The sequence below is a fragment of the Vanellus vanellus genome (assembly GCF_965231255.1).
Source record: "Vanellus vanellus genome assembly, chromosome: 2".
Classification (NCBI taxonomy): domain Eukaryota; kingdom Metazoa; phylum Chordata; class Aves; order Charadriiformes; family Charadriidae; genus Vanellus; species Vanellus vanellus.
Window position 1 is genome coordinate 11031243 of NC_138906.1, and position 20841 is coordinate 11052083.

The 20841-nt window shown below is 48.9% G+C and overlaps 1 protein-coding gene across 1 annotated transcript in view; it reads right to left on the reverse strand.

Annotated features, from left to right (window-relative positions):
- Nucleotides 1–20841, reverse strand: part of PTPRN2 (protein tyrosine phosphatase receptor type N2) — a gene marked incomplete at both ends in the record, with an annotated part of 658801 nt that overhangs the window by 97424 nt on the left and 540536 nt on the right. The window contains one exon of the mRNA XM_082499676.1: nt 8532–8744. Within this exon, the coding sequence (XP_082355802.1) occupies nt 8532–8744 (213 nt within the window). The remainder of the gene's footprint in view (nt 1–8531; nt 8745–20841) is intronic.

The window sequence follows — 20841 nt, forward strand, 5'->3', positions numbered from 1 at the left end:
TCCTCAACAGCCAGCTCTGTAGTTCTGCACACAGGCCATCCAGGGGTCCCCCTGCCCTCACGTGTCACTCACGCACCTGAGGCTGTTCGAGACACCACCTCTCATGCGTGCCTTTGGGAAGACCGGAGCAGTTGAGCAGCATGACCCAGGAGAGCTGCAGTCTGCTCTACTCACTCTTCTCTTATAGTTTTTACCACAGTAAAACAAGCAAAAACATCTCAGTCCACCCAGAATATTCAACGTTGCAACATCCCTGCAAGAGCTGCGCAACAGGGATACAGGCATAGGCAAGTTGAGGATTCAAAACCGACTTTTGCTCATCTGTCCCTCAAAACAGCCAACTCCATATGGGTTTACCAGCTTAAAACCTTAGGTGGCTGCGGTCGGCCTCAAATCCTTCACCAAGGCTGAGCGCAAACAGGCGTGCAGAAAGGATAGGAGATCCCTGGAGCTGAGATCTCACTGGCTTTGGGCAGGACGTGGACCTGCTCTGCCAGCATGCTGCCGAGCACAGCACGTCTCCCCTGCCCGCACGGAGATGGAGAAAGGAAGCGGCTCTGCATCCCCCACTCCTCTTCCCTTTCACTGCCCGCTGTGGGAGACGGGTGTGGAGCATGAGAGATGCACCCAGAAGAAAGCAGTAAGAAGAATGCTTTTTATGTACCTTACAGACTTCAGAGAATAAACTGCAACCTGTTCCCGCTCACAGGCAACGTGGTCCTACAAGAACCGACAAACATCATCTACAACAGTTCTTTATGTACACAAAATTAACTTCTACTCTCTTCCAGGGAATGTGACCCTGATACAAGAGTCGTTCCGCAAATAAAAAAACTTCCCAGTTAAAAACTTTAAAAAAATATGTGGTTTTTTCTTTCTAGTGCAGCACTCTGAGGGAACATGAAAGGCTCAGCAAGCCAGAGCGCAGTGCGGGCTGCTGAGCATTCAGAGAACATACAATAGAAGAATGTGTCAAACCTGAAACATGATAACAGAGCTGCCCCAAAAGAAAAAGGAAGATCCTAAAACAGAAAAAAGGGCAGAAGTGCGTAGGAAAGACAGGCCTGATTATCCTCTACATTACATCAGAAAAAAAAACGCGACTGAAGACAGTGTAGCTATTCCAGAAAGAAATTGGGACACTTGAGATGATGTACTGCCTGGGACTGCAGATCAAATACTCTCCAGCCCATTAGGCAAGGCTGTGGTTATCTTTGGCTTCTTTATACCGTACAGGCACTGGGACGTAATCAATTTACCAGAGGGAGACAATCCATTGTACTTATCCAGAACCAGCCCACGCTCAGCTGGCAAACAGCCCGCCGCGCGGCAGGGACGGGTGGAAGGGGCTCTGAAGCAGGAGTGGGATGCTCGGGAGAGGGATGCTCGGGAGAGGGATGCTCGGGAGAGGGATGCTCGGACCTCGGCGGTCCAGGATGGGGAGTTAAGGCAGGTAAAGCAACAGTAATTCTCACCCTCTAAAACCAGATGGCCACAGCCAAATTATTAAGAAAACTGCCCGGTGAGTGAGTATATGTCTTTTTCTTGGCCTGTGCTAACTGCGTTGAGAAATTGTTTGGGAGAAATTTGGGTGGCTTGGCCTGAAACAGTGCCAGGGCCATTTGAACAATTTACCAGTTTAATTTACCAGGCGAGATGCAGCCTGCAAGTCCAGAGCACCTCCAGCACATTTTCTAAGAAATGCCTGTTTGGGTAAGGACTCTGGATTTCCCAGTAATTAAAAGTGAGTCACTAACTTAATTTCCCTTCCTACTATTTTTTTTCTTCGCATTTTCTCACATCTTAAATATACAGGAATTCTACTGCAAGATGCTTGGAGCACATTTGTCCTTGTTCCATAAAACACCAAGCTCAAACACCATATTCTTTAGACAGGGAAAAACAAACAAAGTCGGGTAAGAGGAGAGGGTCGACATCACTTTCTCTCTGCCACTTTGCACTAGTCCTACGCGGAGAAACAGCCAACTACTTGGAAAAGATGGTTTATATTACTCCAACCTAAACCCACACGTCACCTTCTCATCCCAGCACTCCAGGAGTTGCGTGTACGCTCATTTTCCTTCCACACCTGCAAAAAACCTCTCTCTCCACCCGCCCGTTCTAATGTAAACAGTGTTTTAGGCAAAGGCGATGCTGCACTGGCACTGCCGCAGCAGCCCAGCACCTGGGCTGCCAAGGTGAAACCTTCTCTGGTCGGGGCAGGTCCACTTCCCCAACGCTGAGTAATTTACAAAAGTTATTTTCTTAATTAGGAAAATCTTGGAGGAGAGCCGTTCGTAACAAGCCCGATATAACCCCCTCTGACAGAGCCAGCGCGGTTCCCCCGGGGCTGCCCCGCTGCCGGGGCCGTGCGCGCGGGAGCAGCAGGACAAGCAGGGCAGGAGGCGACGGGAGAGCACCGCTCCTCCCGGACGGACACGGCAAGCTCAAATACAGATTTCCCCAAGTGCCCTCCGAAATCTGTGCCATCGAGCTCCAGCACTTAAAAACGGGCATTTCTCAGTAAGCAGTATTTTGAAGCTGACGTTAAATGCCAGGGGTATTATTGATAACATACCTCTATTTATTTATTTACGCCCCAATTTATCCAACAGGCCTGTTTGATAAATTTCTGCCGATTTATAAATTCATACAGTATTTTGAAGCGCTATTTTGAGCATTACTACCCTTTAACTCTATTTTCCGGCTACCACAGGAAGCAAGGTTAGGGAATTACATAGTCCACTGCACCACAGGAATTGCAGATTGTTCTGAACGTTAATCAGATAAAAACCAGATTGAAAGTTAAATCCACATTTGTACACCTCCTGTTTGGCCTCACTCTGCTTTGGCCATCCACTGACTTCACTGAAGTGCTTAACATAAGGTAGGCTCTCTTCTAATCACCTTAAAACACTCCCCACCTCCTTCTTCTCTCCCATGATTGCTATGCATGACTATTGTGTAGAAGATATATTCTGTACATTGTGAAAGCCGTCTCACCTTAATGTAGTGGTTTATGTAACAACATTACATACAGTGTATTTGCAGGTTCCTGAGAATTTATTTTAAGACAAAATTCTAATTAAAGAGAGAAAATTGTTCACATAATACACATTAAGCAGACTTAAATGGACAAGAACAGCTCTTCTAATACACATACCTCCCCGTGTATGCTTTATTACAAACAATTACAGTTTGTCCTGTTGCTTTACATAGTCACGTGAGACGATCTTTTTTTTTTTTTCCTCTTTTAATAAGGACACAGGAAAAGAAAAGATTAAAAATGTGTTATGTCCTGCGTTTTCCCAGAAGAAAACACAAGCAAGCCCTTCTTAGTATTCAGCCTTAAGGCAAAATTTTTGCCTATCCAAAATCCTTACCAAAGTTATTACTTACTGACATGTTTACTAAATACATCTCATCCTCAGTGATACCTTTTTTGCTTAAGCGTAGTGAGGGTCATTGAAAATGGAACAGTTTTACATAGCTCTGAGGTAATAGTTCATCGTACTGATTATTCCCAGTTTGCCAGCTTACTTTGGTCCCAATCCTGATGGTAATTCGAATATTATTGAGAATTTGACAAATAAGAACAGCAAAATTTTCCTTTTTCCTTTTTTCATTTCATTTAGTTCACAAAACTCCATTTTCTAAGGAGCTGACATACAGTATTACTGTAACGTTAAGGCCTAATACTCGAAGAACATGTTTGCATATGAAAGTCAGTCTACAGTGTGAAATATGAAACCACAGCAGAGGTAATGAATTATCTGTATTGAAACACGCAAAAGAGGCGGGATGGTTAAGTAGGAAGTACGTTTCCTGTGGGCATTTTCACTTGGAGCCTTTTAAGACATTTGCAGCAAAATATTTATTGTAGTTGTCGTAAATATTGTGCTCTTAACATCTCTAATCAAAAATAGCAGCAGGATCAAATCTATAAAAGCACGGAGAAGTTCTTAGTGGCTTTGAACACAGAAGGATCATGCAATTAATAAGACTGCATTTGACAAAGGAATATATAATTTATATATAATATAATATTTGCAATAATGTAGAATTTAATCTATAATTGACAACGATATGCCTGCCAAACCAAGTTATTTGAACAAGTTTTCAAAAGAGCTGATGATGTAATCCAGCAGCACTGACGCTGCGCGGCTCATGTAACCTTGAATACTTCAGGCAGTTTAAGAAGGAACTTCATTGTAAACGGTTTGATCTTTGCCCCCTTCTTTTTTAAAGGAAGTTCTTTTGGCCGAGACGAAGGAAAATTAAAAAGAACGTTATTGACATAAAATATTAAAAGGCGGGCTTTCTGAAGCCAGGTTCACTGCATTTTAACTTTTGCCTTTAAATTCCATTACGGGCAACGTTTTGCAGCCCATTACCAGTGATGCAGAAGCCCGTGCTCAAAATAAAGTTCTGCAGCGCAAAGTATAAAATCCGCCGATGATTTAACATCTCGCACAGCCCCGCGTTCCCCACAGGCGGGTCAAAAGCCAGGGTTCAGCTGGACTCACAAATACATCACCCTGACTCAAACACAGCATCCCTAAATAGCGGCAGTCACTAACATACACTCATTACATTAATAAATTGCTCGCTAATGGGAGCGGTGACAAGCAAGATGTGCACTTAGTGGCCCCGTTTGCAGCCCCCCTCCCCCGACGTCTCAATGCCCGTTTTCTCTCTCTTTACGTTCTAAAGGCTTGAAAGTGCACGAAGAAAATCTGCTCAGTGTTGTGAAATAAATCAAAGAGCGTCTGCTGAAAATTCCGAAAACGCTTCGGCCCTAATCTCCCGGACCAGAGAGTGGGCTTGCAGAATGCTCAACTTGCTTTTCAAAGAAGATCAAAGCGACGCGAGCAACAATTAAAAACACGGGTGCAGGTGTGCGCATGCGCAGGGGCACCGCGGAGGATGCGAGAACCTCTTTTTAGTCATCCCTGAATGCTCCCGCCGACTTATCTAGTCGTCACACGTGTGATTTGAAAGGACAGGAGAGGTGTTTAAAAGGTACGCAAAAAGTGTCCGCCTTTACACCTAAAATGCATTTCATGCACACGCACCATTTTGAGATCCACTATTTCCATAAATTTTGGAAAGCTCCTTAGCCACCCTCCAATTAAACCAGCCTGTAATTTTGTCCTTTAGTGATTCAAAGATAAATGAAGTTGCAATTGTGTATCTACCCTTCCGAGCGTTACTTAGTCTTTCCAAAGGGTTACTGTAACCCTTTGAAGGCCGGCAGAGCCTTCAAGGCTTCAAAGGGCGCTGCAGAGATTTTTATTTCCCTACTTCAACTTTTAGACAGCATTGGCCCTTCTGCCCGAGACCGATCACTTCCACGCGCACAAGAAACACCGGTGGGAGGCGAGAAGCGGGCTCACAGAAGAACCGCTCGCGCTGGCAGGTGAGCACCCGAGGGAGGGTGACGTTGCACGGCAGGCGCTACGCCTCCGGCACGGGGGGGGGGGTGGGGGTGGGGGTGGCGGGGTGGGGGGGAGACTTCGCAGCCAACCTGCTGTTTCCCTGACAATACGGTTTGTCTCTTTTCCCCTTCTCAAGCTGGTATTTCACCGCACAAACCGGAGAGAAGGGGGGAAAGAAAGAAAAAGAAAAAAAAAAAAAAAAAAAAGGCAGCTGTGGGAAAAAACTCTTCGAAGTTCACAGGGTGAGTAAGGATGGAGTAACACCCCGAATGAACTCTCCTGGCTGAACTGGGTTAGGATGAAAAATGCTTCTGCTAAATGTTGAAAATTTAGGTCAGTCTTGTTTACGTGAAGATATAAGCCACTGACATTTTGAGAAGCATGTGAATCGAAGTGATATTTCGGCGCTCTCTCTGAATCACTCTGGGCCACCAGGCCCTTTTATACCGACCAATTTCTCCCCCTTCAAATTAAAAGGAAAAAAAATAATATCTGAATTGTCACTTAAGCTGTAAGCGGCAACATACTGGAGTGTCGTGCTTTAAAGTCTAGTGGCAGCAGCTGCTGAAATATTTCATATTTTTAAAACACACCGAGTTAACTGAGTAGATACTTGGGAAACATTTAACAGAAGAGAACAAAGTAGGGGGGTTTTGAAAGCGATCTGCTTTTTTCCTCCCCTGTATTAACACGGGTTACGTTATTCCCCTATGAGTATCAGAGAAGATGAGGAAAAAGATAATTGATGCTTTTCCGAGACCTAATTGATGTTATCCAAAACATGCATCACACCAGATATCCATTACATTTAACGCAGCTCAACATAAGGCGATTTTGACGATGCGAATAGGGCTCAATCCTATTTCTCTTCAAATCCACGTGAATAGTTTATTATATACAGAACCAGGCTCAGTGATTCATTTTGATAAAACGCTACTTAGCAGCATCAAAACTGCCTGAGTATTTTGTCTGCCTGTACCGGGGCCTCCTACTGCTGCCATTGAAACAAATGGCAAAATTCCCATTTACTTCCACGGGAGGAGAGCCAAGCCCTTAGAAACCTTTGTATTTAAGGAAAAACATTTTTCCTCCCACTCATGACTACAGTTCCCTTGAAAAACCAATGGAAATGTTTAATAAGTCAGGTGGTTAGCACCGGGCCCAAAGGTCAGGAACAAAGAATATTAATACAGTCTTGCTATTGAAAAACTGAGCAGCATCCTCGAAGCGTTGTTGTTGTTTTCAAACAGAAAGTGTCACTCTCAGATCTAACTAGGAAGATTTTAAAATTATATATAAATCTGGGAAGAAGAAACGAAGCACACATTTCATTTAGTGTCTGGATTACAGATTCTTATTAAACAAACCAGAGCTCATTATAAAATCAATATCAACTTAACCACTATACTCCCAGGAGAAATGGCAAAAAAGGTCACTCCAAGAAATTCAAACAATTTTCCTGCTGGAAGGGCACGATTTTAATTACAGATACTATTAATTAGAGCTGTCAGTAGGAAGATTGTCCTGTTAATTATCACAAATTCAGTTTCAAGTGTGATTTTGGAACCTGGAGGGCTTTTTAAAAAAAAAAAAAAAAAAACAACTAAGAATTCTTGTATTCACGTTTAACGGAAAAAAAGACTACCTATCGCTCCTGTGGTTTAAATAAGTCAACAGCAAGTTCCCTATTAAAGCCAAACAAAAATATTTACGGCCACGGCCTCTTTGGCCAACAAAACTGATCTGACAAACCGCTGTTTTGTTCAGACTTTATCCTGGAGGACACTCCTTTTTTTTTTTTTCCACTGGAAATGCTCTTGCTCTCTCTTGCTTTCAAAGTGACTAAATTTAAAAATGTAAAGTAGTGTAAAGATATTTTTTTTTTGGCAGCAAACATTCCATTTAAACTGAAAACCAGAACCATTCCTGAAGATACTAATTGTTACAGAAACGTTCATATTTATCATTCCGTACTACAATCTCCCTGGACCCAGCCTGCGGAGACGAACTCAATACGTTACATCTTTAACATGTAAGAGGTACAGGCAGACCCAAACTTTGCGGGGAAATACGAGTTTATTCCCGTATGACTCCCAGCTGCCAATTTAAATCTATCTCAGCTCCAGAATACAGAAAGGCCATAATGTCTGATCCTAAGCAGAACAAGAAGGTAAAATAAAACTTGACAGAAGAGTGCCATTAGCGAGACCCTATGGGCGCACAGCAGACACGGATACTCCAGCAACAATGTTTACACATTCTTGAATTCTTTTTCCTGGTTACACTCCAAATATTTTGGGATAGCAGACCAGGGCTGTGTGATACATGACCATAACACATGCATTACCACACCAATAACACACCAAGAAATAAGTGCCATGACGTAAAACAAACTTTGGGAGGATGCAGAGTGTCTCCCCACCCAACACTTTTGAAACTGAAAGAGAAAGCCTGAGGTTTCTGGTTTATTTCAGGAAATCTGAGCGCAGTCCTCCCGTATTACTGGGTACACATCTGCTACCATTGTTCTCCCAGAACCAGCCCTGGTTCACCCCCCCATCTATCAGCATTAGATTTCATTTTATCTGAATAATGGCAGAAGGTGGCAACAGATCGGGTCAAAGGCTCTTTTCATATCAGACCCCGAAGAAGTCGATTACTCAAAAAGAGAGACATCTTCAGATAACCGTGCAATCCATTCCTCATAAATGTTAAAGATTTTTTGTTATTAATAGTGGCAGGGGTGACAGATTATGGATATTAATGTTATTTTTCAGAGAATTTCAATGGCAAGGGCTTCTTTTTTCTTTCTTTCTTTTTTTTTTTTTAATGTTTCTAATTAAGCACGAATTTACAGCAACTACCAGAATAGCCAAGATTAATACCCAGCAATAAAAAAAGCTGCTACAGTGAATCCGTGGGAATATGAATGGAGCCGGGGGGAGGTGGTGGGGTGGGGGGGGGTGGGGGGTGAAGAGCAGCGTCGGAAGCAAACCCACCCCCTCGGCTCCCAATAGGAGAAGGGTCCCCTCGGGCTCTGCCGCCCCCCCTCCCAGGGGGAGCAGGGCCGGAGGAGCAAAGCTTGGTCCTTACCTGGTAAGCAGCGGGGGCGTCGGAGCCGGCGTCGGCCCCCAGGGCCGAGAGCTTCTCCTTCAGGCGGTGGTGGGCGCGGTGGCGGAGGCAGTAGGCGACCCCCGACGCCGCCAGGACCCCGGCGATGCAGGCGAGGGAGAGGAGGGTGAGGAGGAGGAATTTGGCGGACTCTGCCTCTTCCCCGCGCTGCGGGAGCGGCGGGACGTTGCTTTTCTGCAGGGGAGGAGAGAGAGGCAGCGCCTGAGTTGCGCGGTGGCGGAGCAGCGCGGATAGAAGGCGGGGGGGGGAACCCCGTCGGGAAGAAACCAGCCTTAACTTTCAGCCAAGGATGGAGGCAAGCGGACGGGCTGGGAAAGCCCTGCTGACACATCCCCCTCCATCCCCTTCCTTCCCTCCCTCTCGGCGGCTCATTTAACTCCCGAAAGGCGGAGGCGGGCGCGCTGGATGCGCGCAAACACCGCGGCGCGTCCCGCAGCTCCGCGCCCCCCCCCCTCCCCTCCCCCGCCGTCCCGCACACCGCCCCGCAGGACTGCATCCAGGGCCAGGGGCTGCGAAGGGGGCAGCACGGGAAAATCCGATTTTTTTTTTTTCTTGGAGTGAAAAATAAAACACGAAACAACAGATAAATAATAATAATAATAATAATAATAATAATAATAATAATAATAATAATAATAATAATAATGAAAAGTAGGTGGCGGTCCTTCCTTTTGTCTGTTGTAGAAGGAAAAGGATAAAAAAGAGCGATAGTTCCAAACTCCTCCAGATTACTATTATTTTTGCAGCAATAGGAGAGAATCCTTCTAGTGCATTTCACTTGTCTCCATGTGCTAAAAAGTTGTACAATAATTTCCCCTCATTAGCTTCATTATAAGCTATATTAGCAACAATTAAAAACGCAACATGAAAATGAAAAGACCAGGCGCGCAAATTGCAGCAAGACTCATTTGGCCTGCATTCCCCCTTTCACAATTACCAGGGAAATGAATTGAAAAGCACGCCCCTGACTCAGTCCTGGTTGCTACAAGATGAGAACAATTAGCAAACTCCTTTCCACCACCTAATTTCGCGTGGTAACAAAATGGATTTTTCCCCATGAATGCCTAGCCGGCCTATTCATTATCTCTCCTCTATTAGTAATTTTCTGCTCCGTATTCAGCTAGCCAGCTCTTAATTTCCTCCTGTCTTGCAGTGTACACAGTGGCTCTTATGTCAGGCCCGGTCCATTTTTATCTTGTAATCATAAAGGCCACCAAAGCAATTATCGCTGGTCTTGACTGTAAAAGCTTGTCATTAATTAGCCTCCTTGCCTTCAGTGCTGCGGATTAGCCGGGGCTGAGGCTGAGTTAATGGAAATGCAGGTTCAATAAGACTCCCGGATTTTCTTGCCTGGATGCGCCGAGCGGAGGAGGATTGCCGGGTTTGTAAACCCCGGGCGGCGGGGGGGGGGAAAGCGGGGAGGGGGGGGGGGCGGGCGCAGGGCTCGCCCAGGCCAGCCATGTGCCGCCCAGCCTCCGCGCCCGCGCAGCCACCGCCGGACCCACCGCCTCCCTCCCTCCCTCCCTCCCCTCCCCTAAACCGCAGCCGGCCCCTCCTCCAAATCCCAACAGCCACCAGGAGGACGGGGCTGCCCCCCACCCCGTCCTTGTCCCCCCCGCCCCGGCACCGAGGGAGGGCTGCGGGGCCGCCTCCCCCCGTCCCCCCCTCCCCGGTGCTCCGCGCCCCCAGCCGGGCACCTGCCCCGGGGGAAGCGCGGCTCCGGTCCGCACCGCCGCTCGCCCTCCGCACCGCGGGGGGGAACGGGGCGAGGGGGGGGTGCAAAGGGGACCCGGGAGGGGCAGCACCGACGGCAGCCGCCGCCTGCGCGCAGCTCCCGCCGCTTCGGCCCTGGGGGCCCGGGAGGAGGGGGTTGGGGAGGGGGGAGAGGAGGAGAGGTTGTGGGGGTAAAGGGCCGCTGTGCTCTGCCATTAGCATCTCCCTGAAAAGGCCGCCGTCCCCTCGGGGCCAGAGGTCGCAATCTGCATCTAAATAGGCAGCTCCCGCGAAAGTACCGGCGCCCCCTCCCCGAGCGCTGCGCCCCGGGACGTTAATCCGCCTCGCCGCGGTGTTTGGCCTCCCATCAGCGAGGCGGGGACAAGTTCACCCCCCCCCCCCCCCCATCCCGGGACCCCCCGCGGGCCGGCCCCGCTCCCCGCGCCCCCTCGGAGCCCGGGTGCGCGCCGGGGCAGCGCCGGCGGCGGGAAGAGAGAGGCCGGAGGGCAGTTTCGGGCATCGCTCCTGAACCTCTTCCCTCTCTGCTTTCACAACGGCGGTTTTAAACGCTTTTCCTTCTCCGGTGGCCGCGGGAAAGAGCCGCCCAAGCACCCGGGGAAAGGGCTATGCGGGAGAAACAATGAAAGTGACGGCAGCAAAGTGCTGTCAAACGGCCCGAGTCAACACGGGGGGAGAGCAGGAGCGCGCTTGCCGTCCTCCCCCGGTAGTTACAGTGATTTTAGATGTTGCTTCCTACTTTGCCAGGCGGCTTCCCCGCAGAGCTGGGGTCGCCGTCCCCGGAGCCGGCTGCCCTTAACAAAAGAAGTGCTCGCCGAGACGCCCCGCACGGCTGCACCCGGGAACGTGAAACACGGGGAAGAGTTTGAAACCTTCCGTGGCGCGTTCAGCATCGTTTACACTTGGGTAAGCATCTCCCGTGGGGAGCCAGTGTAGCCGTGTCCCTAGTGATGGGCTCCAGGCAGGCGAGGGCTTGCAAAATCCCCAAACGTCCGGGGGACCGGCGCCGACGCCTGCCCCGACCCTCCGTGCCCTGGAAGGGGCCGGCGGCCCCGCAGCGGGCGGGAAGGGGCGAAGGGACACGGCCGCTGCCCGTCGCTCTCCGCCTGCGCGGCCGCCCGGCGGTGCCCGCCCCGTCGGAGCGGCTGGCGGGGAAGGGAGAGGGGCTCTGCCGTGGGGCCGCCGGCCCTTCTCCCCCGCTCCTTCATCCCTCCCGCTTCACCGGGAGCACCTCCGGAGCCGCCGCCGTCGGGGCCCCGCGGGTTCCCCTCTCCCCTCCCCGCCTCCGGGGGAGTCGGTGCTCAGGGCCACACGCCGCCCCCGGGAAACACCCTGGCGCGGGGGACTGCTGCCGGCTGCGCGACCCCGCATAAACCGCCGGGTAAAGCCGACGGCGAAGCCCCGGCTGCGGGTCCTGCAGCGGCGGCTCTGGCGGGCCCCCGGGCTGGGGACACCCGGTGCCGCAGAGGGCAGCGGAGCCCGCCCCCCCCCGGGCATCCCCCGTCGGGAAACAGCCCCCACCGCCCCCAACTCAGTTGGATAAACCCGCTGCCTTTTCATCTTGCTTGATGTCTGACCGAACATCAAATTTTGAAACGGGTGAAAATGAACCCGACGAGTTAGTTACCAGCTCCCTCCCTCTCCTGCCCCACCATCCACCCCCCCAGCCAGCAGCACAGATTTCCCCCACCTCACCTAAACCCCTGATTCTTCCCTGCAATAAGGCCCCAGCCTGAAACGGAGCCCAGGGTTAATTAGAGGCGTCCTGTCAGACTTGACTTGAAATTGAAAGAAAAATGTTTAAATATTTATGAATTTGACATTTACAGTCGGATGTCTTTTAAGCAGAACACCTCTCCCTGGGCTGGCTGGGGCTGCCACGGTGCGTGTGCCTGGGGTGGAAGGGGAACAATAGCTGTTGCATAACAAGAAAAACAAATCACCTTCCCCCCCTTCTCCCCCCAAGGCTTAATAAATAAATAGACCACATAAATTACACATAATTAAATATTAAACTCGGCTACATGTAACTATGCATTTTTTAAACTTTATATAACAGAATATATTGACATTTCTCTGAATTATTTTCTCCTCGGAAAATTGTGTAGTATCATGGGGTCCCAGGGAAGGAAAAACAACTAATTCCTAAATGGATGGCTTAGGAAGTGACTCTAAGCACAGAGGCTGTGGAGATGTTCAGCCAGTCGTTCCTTGCTTTGAAATAGCTCGGCCTGAGCTTAAATGCTGTAAGGCAAAGATTTACCCTGTCTCAGAACAGCATTACACCTACCACTCACACTCAACAGTGTTTGCTTGAAGTACATTGCTTCTGTCTGGGTTTGTGGTGGTGTTTTTTGGGTTTTGGTTTTTTTTTAAGAGGGAAGAAAAAATGCTTAGGATCTGATCTCATGTAGGACTTCCCGGTCCCTCGACAGAACACATTTTATATACACCCAAAAGTGAGTCAGTAACTAGAGCAGCCATAATGCTAGAGTCACAAATCACTGTTCTAATCAAAGAGCAGCATCCCGTTCCGCGGTGTCATCCCATGATGCAGCAGAACAGCCGACATTTCAAACGAATTCCAGGCAAATGTCAGTAAATATTTAATGTACGCTTTCATGTAAATAAGTTCTCACACCTATGTTGGAAGTGTGGGAGAAAGTCTTTGTAAGAGCAGAGAGGAGCTCCCCATGCAGTGATGTGAAAGCTCACCTTCCAGATGCCTCAGCAGAATTACACTTCATTATTTCCTTTAGGACACAGGGCCTGATTCTGGTCCTTGCTGAAGCAAAACTCTAATTGAAGTTGAGGTTTTGGTTTGCTTCATAAATTTAAAAAACACATTCTTGATTTAAAAGCCAGTTCGCCAGTCACTGCACCCGACCTCTCTTCCAGTTTGCAAGGGAAAAATCACTACGACTCATTTTAAAACAACTTGACATTATAATTTGTTGCAATTTTTGCATGCCTTGATTTTTACATTTATATTAGACAGTTTTGTTTCTGAGCGATAATAAAAAAATGCAGATTTCTTAGTAAACATGGGCAAAAAGATGAACTTCAGAATATGATTTGTTTCAAAATATTAGAACGTTAAAAAACTCAAGAGGTGCTATTTTTAATTTGGAATTCACTATAGAATCTAATAAATGAGAGAAGTGAGGCGGAAATAATCATGTATTAATTCTGTGCATTACAAAATCTTTTCAGAAGCTATTATCAGAGCAAGAGGCATTGTGGTTTGGATTCAGGGTGGGAGAAATCCTTTGTGCAACTGAAAGCTATTGTTCCTCTGTGCAGATGAAATTGTACTTGCAAATCTGCCATTCAAGGAGGGAAAAAAGTGCCTAGGCAGAAGAAAAGAATTCTACAAGAAAATCATTATTCTTAAAAATAAACTTCACTAAAATAAGTTTTAGTTCATCAGTTTTTTTTTTTTTTTAAAGAGGATCCTTTGCTAATAGTCGCAGCCACTGACATTAAAACAAACCCTAAAGGATATGTGTATTATTTCCTTAATATAGAAAGCACGAAGAAAGGGATGTGTGGGGGTGTGTAGGGAGATAGATAGATATATAATATATATTCATATCTATACACACACACACATCTGTGTATGTCTACTCACTTAAATCTAAACTTAAATTCACTTCTAGTAATTTCCCTCTGTAAGATTATCTGAGACATAGGGTGAGATACACTATGCTGGTTAAGTTTTGATAGATTACTGGAAAAAACAGAGAAACACTTTACATCAGGATGAGCCTGGCTACCCTTATCTGTCCCCAGGAAACCTACGGGTCTGTGGGATTTTTTTCCCTTTCGTAAAATAAGAAAGCAAATAGAAGGGAAAGCAGCATTTCCCTCAGTTTTGGTTCCTGCTTCTCCTCCCCTACTTCGCGCTTCCCATTCAGGTGAGACAGGGGCAGCAGGGCCTGGGGACGTTCACCTTCAGTGCATACAACGTTTCTTGCATCCAGCACTGCGCTCCCGAGCTGTATGGTCCGAGCTACATGTTGGTGTTTTAAGGTACTATCTTTAGAGTTAGTAAGAGGTTTCTGGGGCCGCTGTCCTCTGCCTCCCTCTTCACAAGTCCCCCCCGGAAAGCTCGCCTGATGCCAGGATCACTTTCAGCAGATGTCAGTTCATCACCTGAAATGAGGTCAATTTAACGCTTTTACTCGGGAGGATGAAATCGGATGGGAAGGTACTTTTTGCTTCTTTTAGGGGTCGGGAAGATTAGACAAATCGACAAACACAAAAGGCAGATGGATTTCTGGGAACTGCAGCTTATTCAAATCACTGAGAAAGGTCACTGCAAGAGCCACAGATCTATTCATGTGTAGGGGTACAATGATCTTTCCGCAACCTTCAACACCACAAAGCACTCTGGAGCGTCTCTATACCTTTTAGTAGGATTAATACCACGAACAATGACTGAATACAATCAAGAATTCAGCAAGTTCAAAGATCCCTTGATCAATGGTAGATATTTTCTTCTGGCTTCCTAAAGGCAAACAGAAGTGAAGTTTCTGGTTAGAGTTACAAGAAATTATAGCTATTATCCTGAATCCCACTACAAGGTGATGCTGAAATGCCAAAATGTCCAAGAACCCCAAAGAAGTTTGTGGCACGGAAGGAATAAGGTTGCGAAAGAGGCAATTTAAAGAGCTTCAAGACTTTCCTGAGGATCTGGGTATTTTTTTTTTTAAGTCGGCATTTAGTTAAACAGTACAGCACAAAAGCCTACAGCACCACTGAGACGCTGTAGGGATAACGCACGACTCGGGACACCGGACAGCCACATCCATGCCTGTGGAGGAGGTAGGTGAGCTGCAGGTGGAGAAGCGTGGCCCGTCCTGCCCGAAGAAGCGCAGCACGCCTCTGGGGTGGCAGCAAGATGAGGAGGGCACGGAGCCACCGCGATGAAGAAACTTCGATTCCCATCTCTAAGGACTCAAGGAGCTACTAGGGGAAAGCAGCAGAATGGGAGCGCCAGGAAGCAGGTTTCCTCCTCAGCCCAGGCTTTGCAAGCCAGAGGGAAACAGATAAATAGAGGGACTCAGCAGGTCCAAGTCACAAAGTGCCAGAGCCCGAGCCAAGAGGACGGTCAGCGATAGCTGAGCTCAATCAAATATCTTCGGCAAGCAAGAGAAACACAAGCCGTAGCGCCAGCGCTGATCTAATGCTGATGCTGAAGGCACATAATTTAGGGATTAGATAAAGCGCCCTTAACCCCGAGTGCCAACAAGCGAGCCGTCCCTCGGTAACACGCCGGCCGAGGCGGAGGCCCCCTCCGCGGAGCGGCCGCCCCGTCTCGCCGGGCTCCGCGGCTCCCGGTCTGCCCCCGCCCGGGGATGGGGCTCCGGCGGCCGCCTCCGCGCACCCTCCTCGGGGCATCGAACCGTGAGCGGGCCGAGGGGAGCGGGGAGGGCACGTCCTCCCCCGGCCGGGCCCGCTGCCCCCCTCTCCTCTTTGATGGCCCCGAGTCCCGGGGCATCCCCGGGGCACCGCTCGCCCGGGGGCGCCGGCGGCTTTGGGAGCCGCGGCCGCGGGGCCGGGCGGTGGCGAAGTGGCCCTCCCTCCGCCCAAGCGGAGACCCGCGGAGACCCGGCCCGACGGAGCGGGCGGCGGCGGCGGCTGCCCCCCATCCCCGCCCGCCCCCCACACCCCGCTCCTCCGCCCCACGCCGCGCACACGGCTCCCACGCGAGCCCTGGCCGGGCCGCCCCGAAACACGGCGCTCCCCCCCCCCCTCCTCTCCGGCTTCCCCCAGCCACCCCCCTCCGCCGCCCGGATCCTCCGCCGCATTTACCTGCTGCCATGGCGCCGCGGCCGGCGTGCCGGGACGGGCTCCTCCCCGGGAGGGCTCAGCGCACCTCGGCGGGCTCCAGCAATCCTCCTCCGGTGCCAAAACTTACACACCCCCCCCACACACCCCCCGCCCCCTCCCCCTCTCCCCACTCCCCTCCTCAGCGGAGACAAAGGCGGCGGAAGGCACAAGCGCTCCTGGCAGCCCGCGGCCGCCTCCCGGTGCGGCGCGGCGGGGCGGGGGGAGCCGGTGTCCCCGGGCGGCCCGGCCGGTCCCCGCGGGGCGCGGGCGCGGGTGGAGGATGCCGGCGCGGCCCGGCGCTGCCCTCCTTATATCGGGCCGGTGGCAGCCCCTGCCGGCTGCCGCACATGGCCCATCCACCGGTTGCTATAGCGATGCCTCCCCTCCACATGTTGCTGGCAGCAATTGGCTAAGGAGGTCTGGGCTGTGCAGAAACCCTTCGCCGGAGTGAGGCGATGAATGGACACGGGCTGTGTCACTCATTTGGAAAAGCTGTTGGGGGTTTCTGTTGTGAAGATGTGTGTGTGGGGGGGGGTGTTTTGCTTGGGGTTTGGTTTTTTTGGGTTGATTTTTTTTTAAAAAACGTCCCCCCATCTTTATTTTTTTTTCTCTTTTCTCTCTCTCTCTCTCTTTTTTTTTTTTTTTTTTTTTTTTTTTAGCGCTACTCTTGCAAGATGGAAGCGGAGGGCAGAACAATGACGGAAAGCCAAAATTAAAATCAAACAAGGACCGCAAGGAAAACCTAAGGATCATTTGCATGACAATACAGCAAAGAAGCCCGCAACGTTTCTTCCTGAAAACACTTTCCTCTGTAAAAAAAAAAAAAAAAAGACAACAAACAAAAAACCAACAACAAAACAACCCACCACACAGTGCCAAGCAAAGGAGGTCCAAACTTTTCCCCCTCCCGTCCTGGTTCTCCAAATAACACACGAAATCAGGAAGTAGCCGTGTGCTGCGACCAGCCACGGGACAGCGGCGGAGCTCGGTTAAATAAATCACGGCAAGGACTGCTGAGAGAGGGTGCGGGGCCGGTGCAGGCGAGCGGGGCCGGGCTGTGCCCGGCGCTGCACACCCCTAACTCCGACTTAAAGCCGCTTTTCCGCGCAGGTGCCCGAGGCAGCACCCACCCTTATAACGAAACGGACCCCGCAGACTTCCCCATCTCCCCCAAATCACGGCCGATAAACACGCCGCAGGGGCACTCGCGAAGCATCTGCCCGCGGAGTGCCCCGGCTGCGGGAGCGGGACAAGAGCGAGCGGGGGGGGGGGGGGCGACCTGGCGGGTGCAGGTGACAGGTCCTTGGGAGGCACCTTCAGGACACACACACACACCCCCGCGATGAAGCGCCCTCCCGCCTCCCTCTCCCCATTGTTTCCCATTGCCCCTACGGCTGGGGATGGCAGGCAGGGCAGAGCTGGCCCTCCTCTGGCCGGGGGGGGCATCCTTCTTTCCCCTTCCCCTTCCCCTTCCCCTTTCCCTTCCCCTTCCCCTTCCCCTTCCCCTTCCCCTTCCCCTTTCCCTTCCCTTTCCCCTTCCCCTTCCCCTTCCCCTCCGCAGCCCCCAGCCGGCCCACCCCCCCCGCCGCCGCCGCCGTGTCCCAGCCTGCCCCGGCTCGGGCGACGGCAGCCCCTGCGCTCCCCCCTCCGGGCAAAACCCTTCCGAGCCGAGAGAACCGCAAATCAGGGAGGGGGAGCTGCTCCCCCCGCCCTCCCCGAGGGGACCCCCCCGCCCCGCCCGTTCTCCAGCCGCGGGGCGGCGCGGGACGGTGCGGAGGGGGGCGGCGTGCGGGGGTGGGATGGGGCGGGATGGACGGGGCGGGCCGCGCCGCCCCCTTCCTCACACCCCCCCGCCGCACCGGCAGCCGTCGGGGGGCACGGCCCGCTGCCCGCTGCCTTCCCGGCGGGAGCGGGCGGCTGGGGCTCCCCGCGGCTTACCCGCTGACACTGCAGCAACCCTGTGTAGCTTTTCCTTTTTTTTTCCCCTTCCCCTCTTCCCACCACCCCCGACAGTATTCCCCCTCCCTGCGCCCCTCTCAATCCCGCGCCTTGGTAAGGACGCGGGCCTGTCCGGGAAGCCATGGAAGGGCGACGGCAGCCTGTACCCCCACAGCATCCCCCGCCCCACAGCGACATTTCACTTAAACCTATAGGACAGCGCCGAAAGTGTCATCACCATCACCACGCTCAGGGTCGTTCTGCCATATTCCGAAAGCGCAGAGTAGATGTGCCATAGGGTCGTCCCCTCCCGCTGACCACCCACCCGCACCCACCCTTCCCCTTTCGGGTGGAGGAAGATGCCGTTTACATCAAGACAGTGTTTGACAATAAGGTTTTTGGGGAGTAGAGAGAGGTACTCCTCACGCTCCTACCTGCCTTCTGCTCACGGAAAATCCTTCGCGTTCCCAGAGATTAACACAAACTTGGCTTCTCCAAACATTTAACCAGCTACATTTTTAGTGCACGGTATCAAGTTATCACTTAGTCAGTCTGTCAGCCTGAGAGCACGCTGCTTCATCTAATATCATCCCGCCCCGGTAAGAGCCGTAGCATACATAATTTGCTCACTAACCTGTATTACTTAAGTTGAAAGATAAATGAACCTGCCAAGAGATTTCATTAAAAGGACACGTGTGTTTGCATATTGATCCTTCTAATGAACTGTCTGCAACTGATAAATACTTCCATTAAGCTTTGTAATTTAGATTTCTTATTTACAAATATATTAATTATGATTTCCTGAGCAAATATTGCATCTTTTCAGAACTGTCAGGGACTGAACTGGTTGAACATTAAATTGACCAGCCAAAAGTGTCAAGAGACAGCAAAATGCTATTTAAAATATTATATTTTTTTAACAGTGAAATTTTGAGAAATTTTTTAGTGAAACTTAGAATACTTTCATTTTTGTGTAATTCATTATATTATCACGTGCTAAATACAACTTTCGAAGGGATGGTAAATATCTTTGAGAGTTATGTTACAGGAAGAAATTATTTTAACACAGTTTAATTAATATGCTATTCATTAGAAACTTGGGATGCGTTACGAGATAGAAGAAATAATGTAATTAGTTTACTAATTTAAAAGTTTTAAAATGTTTTTAAAGTTTTCATAGTGATGTTACAGCCCTGATTTGCGAATCAACGTACTGGTACTTGATAAAACCTCATTTTCAATAGAATAACTTACATGTAGGTGGTCTAAATATATTTTCTCATATAATTTAATGCATTTGTAAACGGGAAAACAAAAAAAAACCTGATATCAGCTGCATTTTGGTATATAACTTCAAGAGGGTTCAATGTATTTTTCCTGGAAAACACTTGAAATTGAAAGTAAAAATGACTTTGAGACAGTTTCTCTGGTTTCAGCACATCACAAATACTAGTATTTTGATGATTTGCATTAACATTCATCCAAATTTAAGAGCTGTCTTTGAACTATGCCTAAACTCAAAATATTCTGGATCTTGCAATTTCAACGAGAGTGATGCTGAAACATATTTCCAGTTTGCACAGAACAAACTGAGAAGCAGCAATGTTTGGTACGATTCCCTAAAAATCTGTTCCTCATAACTGGGTGCTGAAAACCACACTGACCTTTTTGCCTTGATTTCTGACTACAAATCTGGCTGCCATTTTAAGTTTAGTCACTTCTTTCTGCAAAGGCATGCACAATGTATAGCATGAAATAGATTTTCATTCTTTTAAAGGCCGTATGATAAAGCTAAAATGCCATTTAATCTCGTTTGTTGCTTTGTTTAAAAGTTTTATCTAACATCCTTTGGAGCCTCGCTCATTAAATACAAATCCAAGTATGTTGCAGAGGATTTTCCACAGGTTTTCTGTCTGCGAGGATCTTAAGATCAAAGTTGAATTTCCTTCACTCCTATGAACAAAAATTCTTTGCCAAATATTAACTTCCTATATGCTTTTTTTTTTTTTTCAAATTACCTTAACTTTAGGAATACTTGCATTAAGAAAGAGAAAACAGCACGCCTTTCTTGTAAGCAACCCCCTAGGACCATAACTTGAAAATGGACTTAGCAGTATTTTAACCACTAAACTTCACTGAGATTTACGTCTTACCTTCTCCTGCTCATCTGTGAAGATCGACACCAGACACTTTCTACTTCCAAGCAAATTCTAGAGCTCTTAGCTTTATTAAGAAAATGATTTCATTCTGGCTAAGATTTGAATCTAATTAATCTGTCTTGCATTTTAAAAATGATAACTAAATTCAAGCTGCATACTATTCTTCAGAGACAGCTTAAAATACTAATTAGGTAAAGAGTGCATTTTCCATTTATTTTAATTACATTAATACAGTTTCAATAAATAAAATAGTTCTATGCTTCATCAAATCAAACAAACCTGCATGCAAATCTTCCTATTGATTAGTTCTCTGTTCACATTGGCCCTTTTGACTGTTTATTTTTAAATAGGAAAGAGATGCAGAAATGTTTGGGGGTTCCTATTAATGAAATGAGGTCCAACTGTCTGAAAAGGTCAGCTCAGCCTTCCAGGAGGCTGATCTAGCCCTGTAAAAGCGACATTCTGATAACATATGGCTTATAAAGGTATGCAGTGACATAAACCAGGATGCCTTTAGAGATCTTTTTAAACAAACGAAGGTTTTTCTTTTATCACATTTTTCCAGGTAAATTCAAAAAACCTATTAGATCTCTCTGATCCACTTCCCT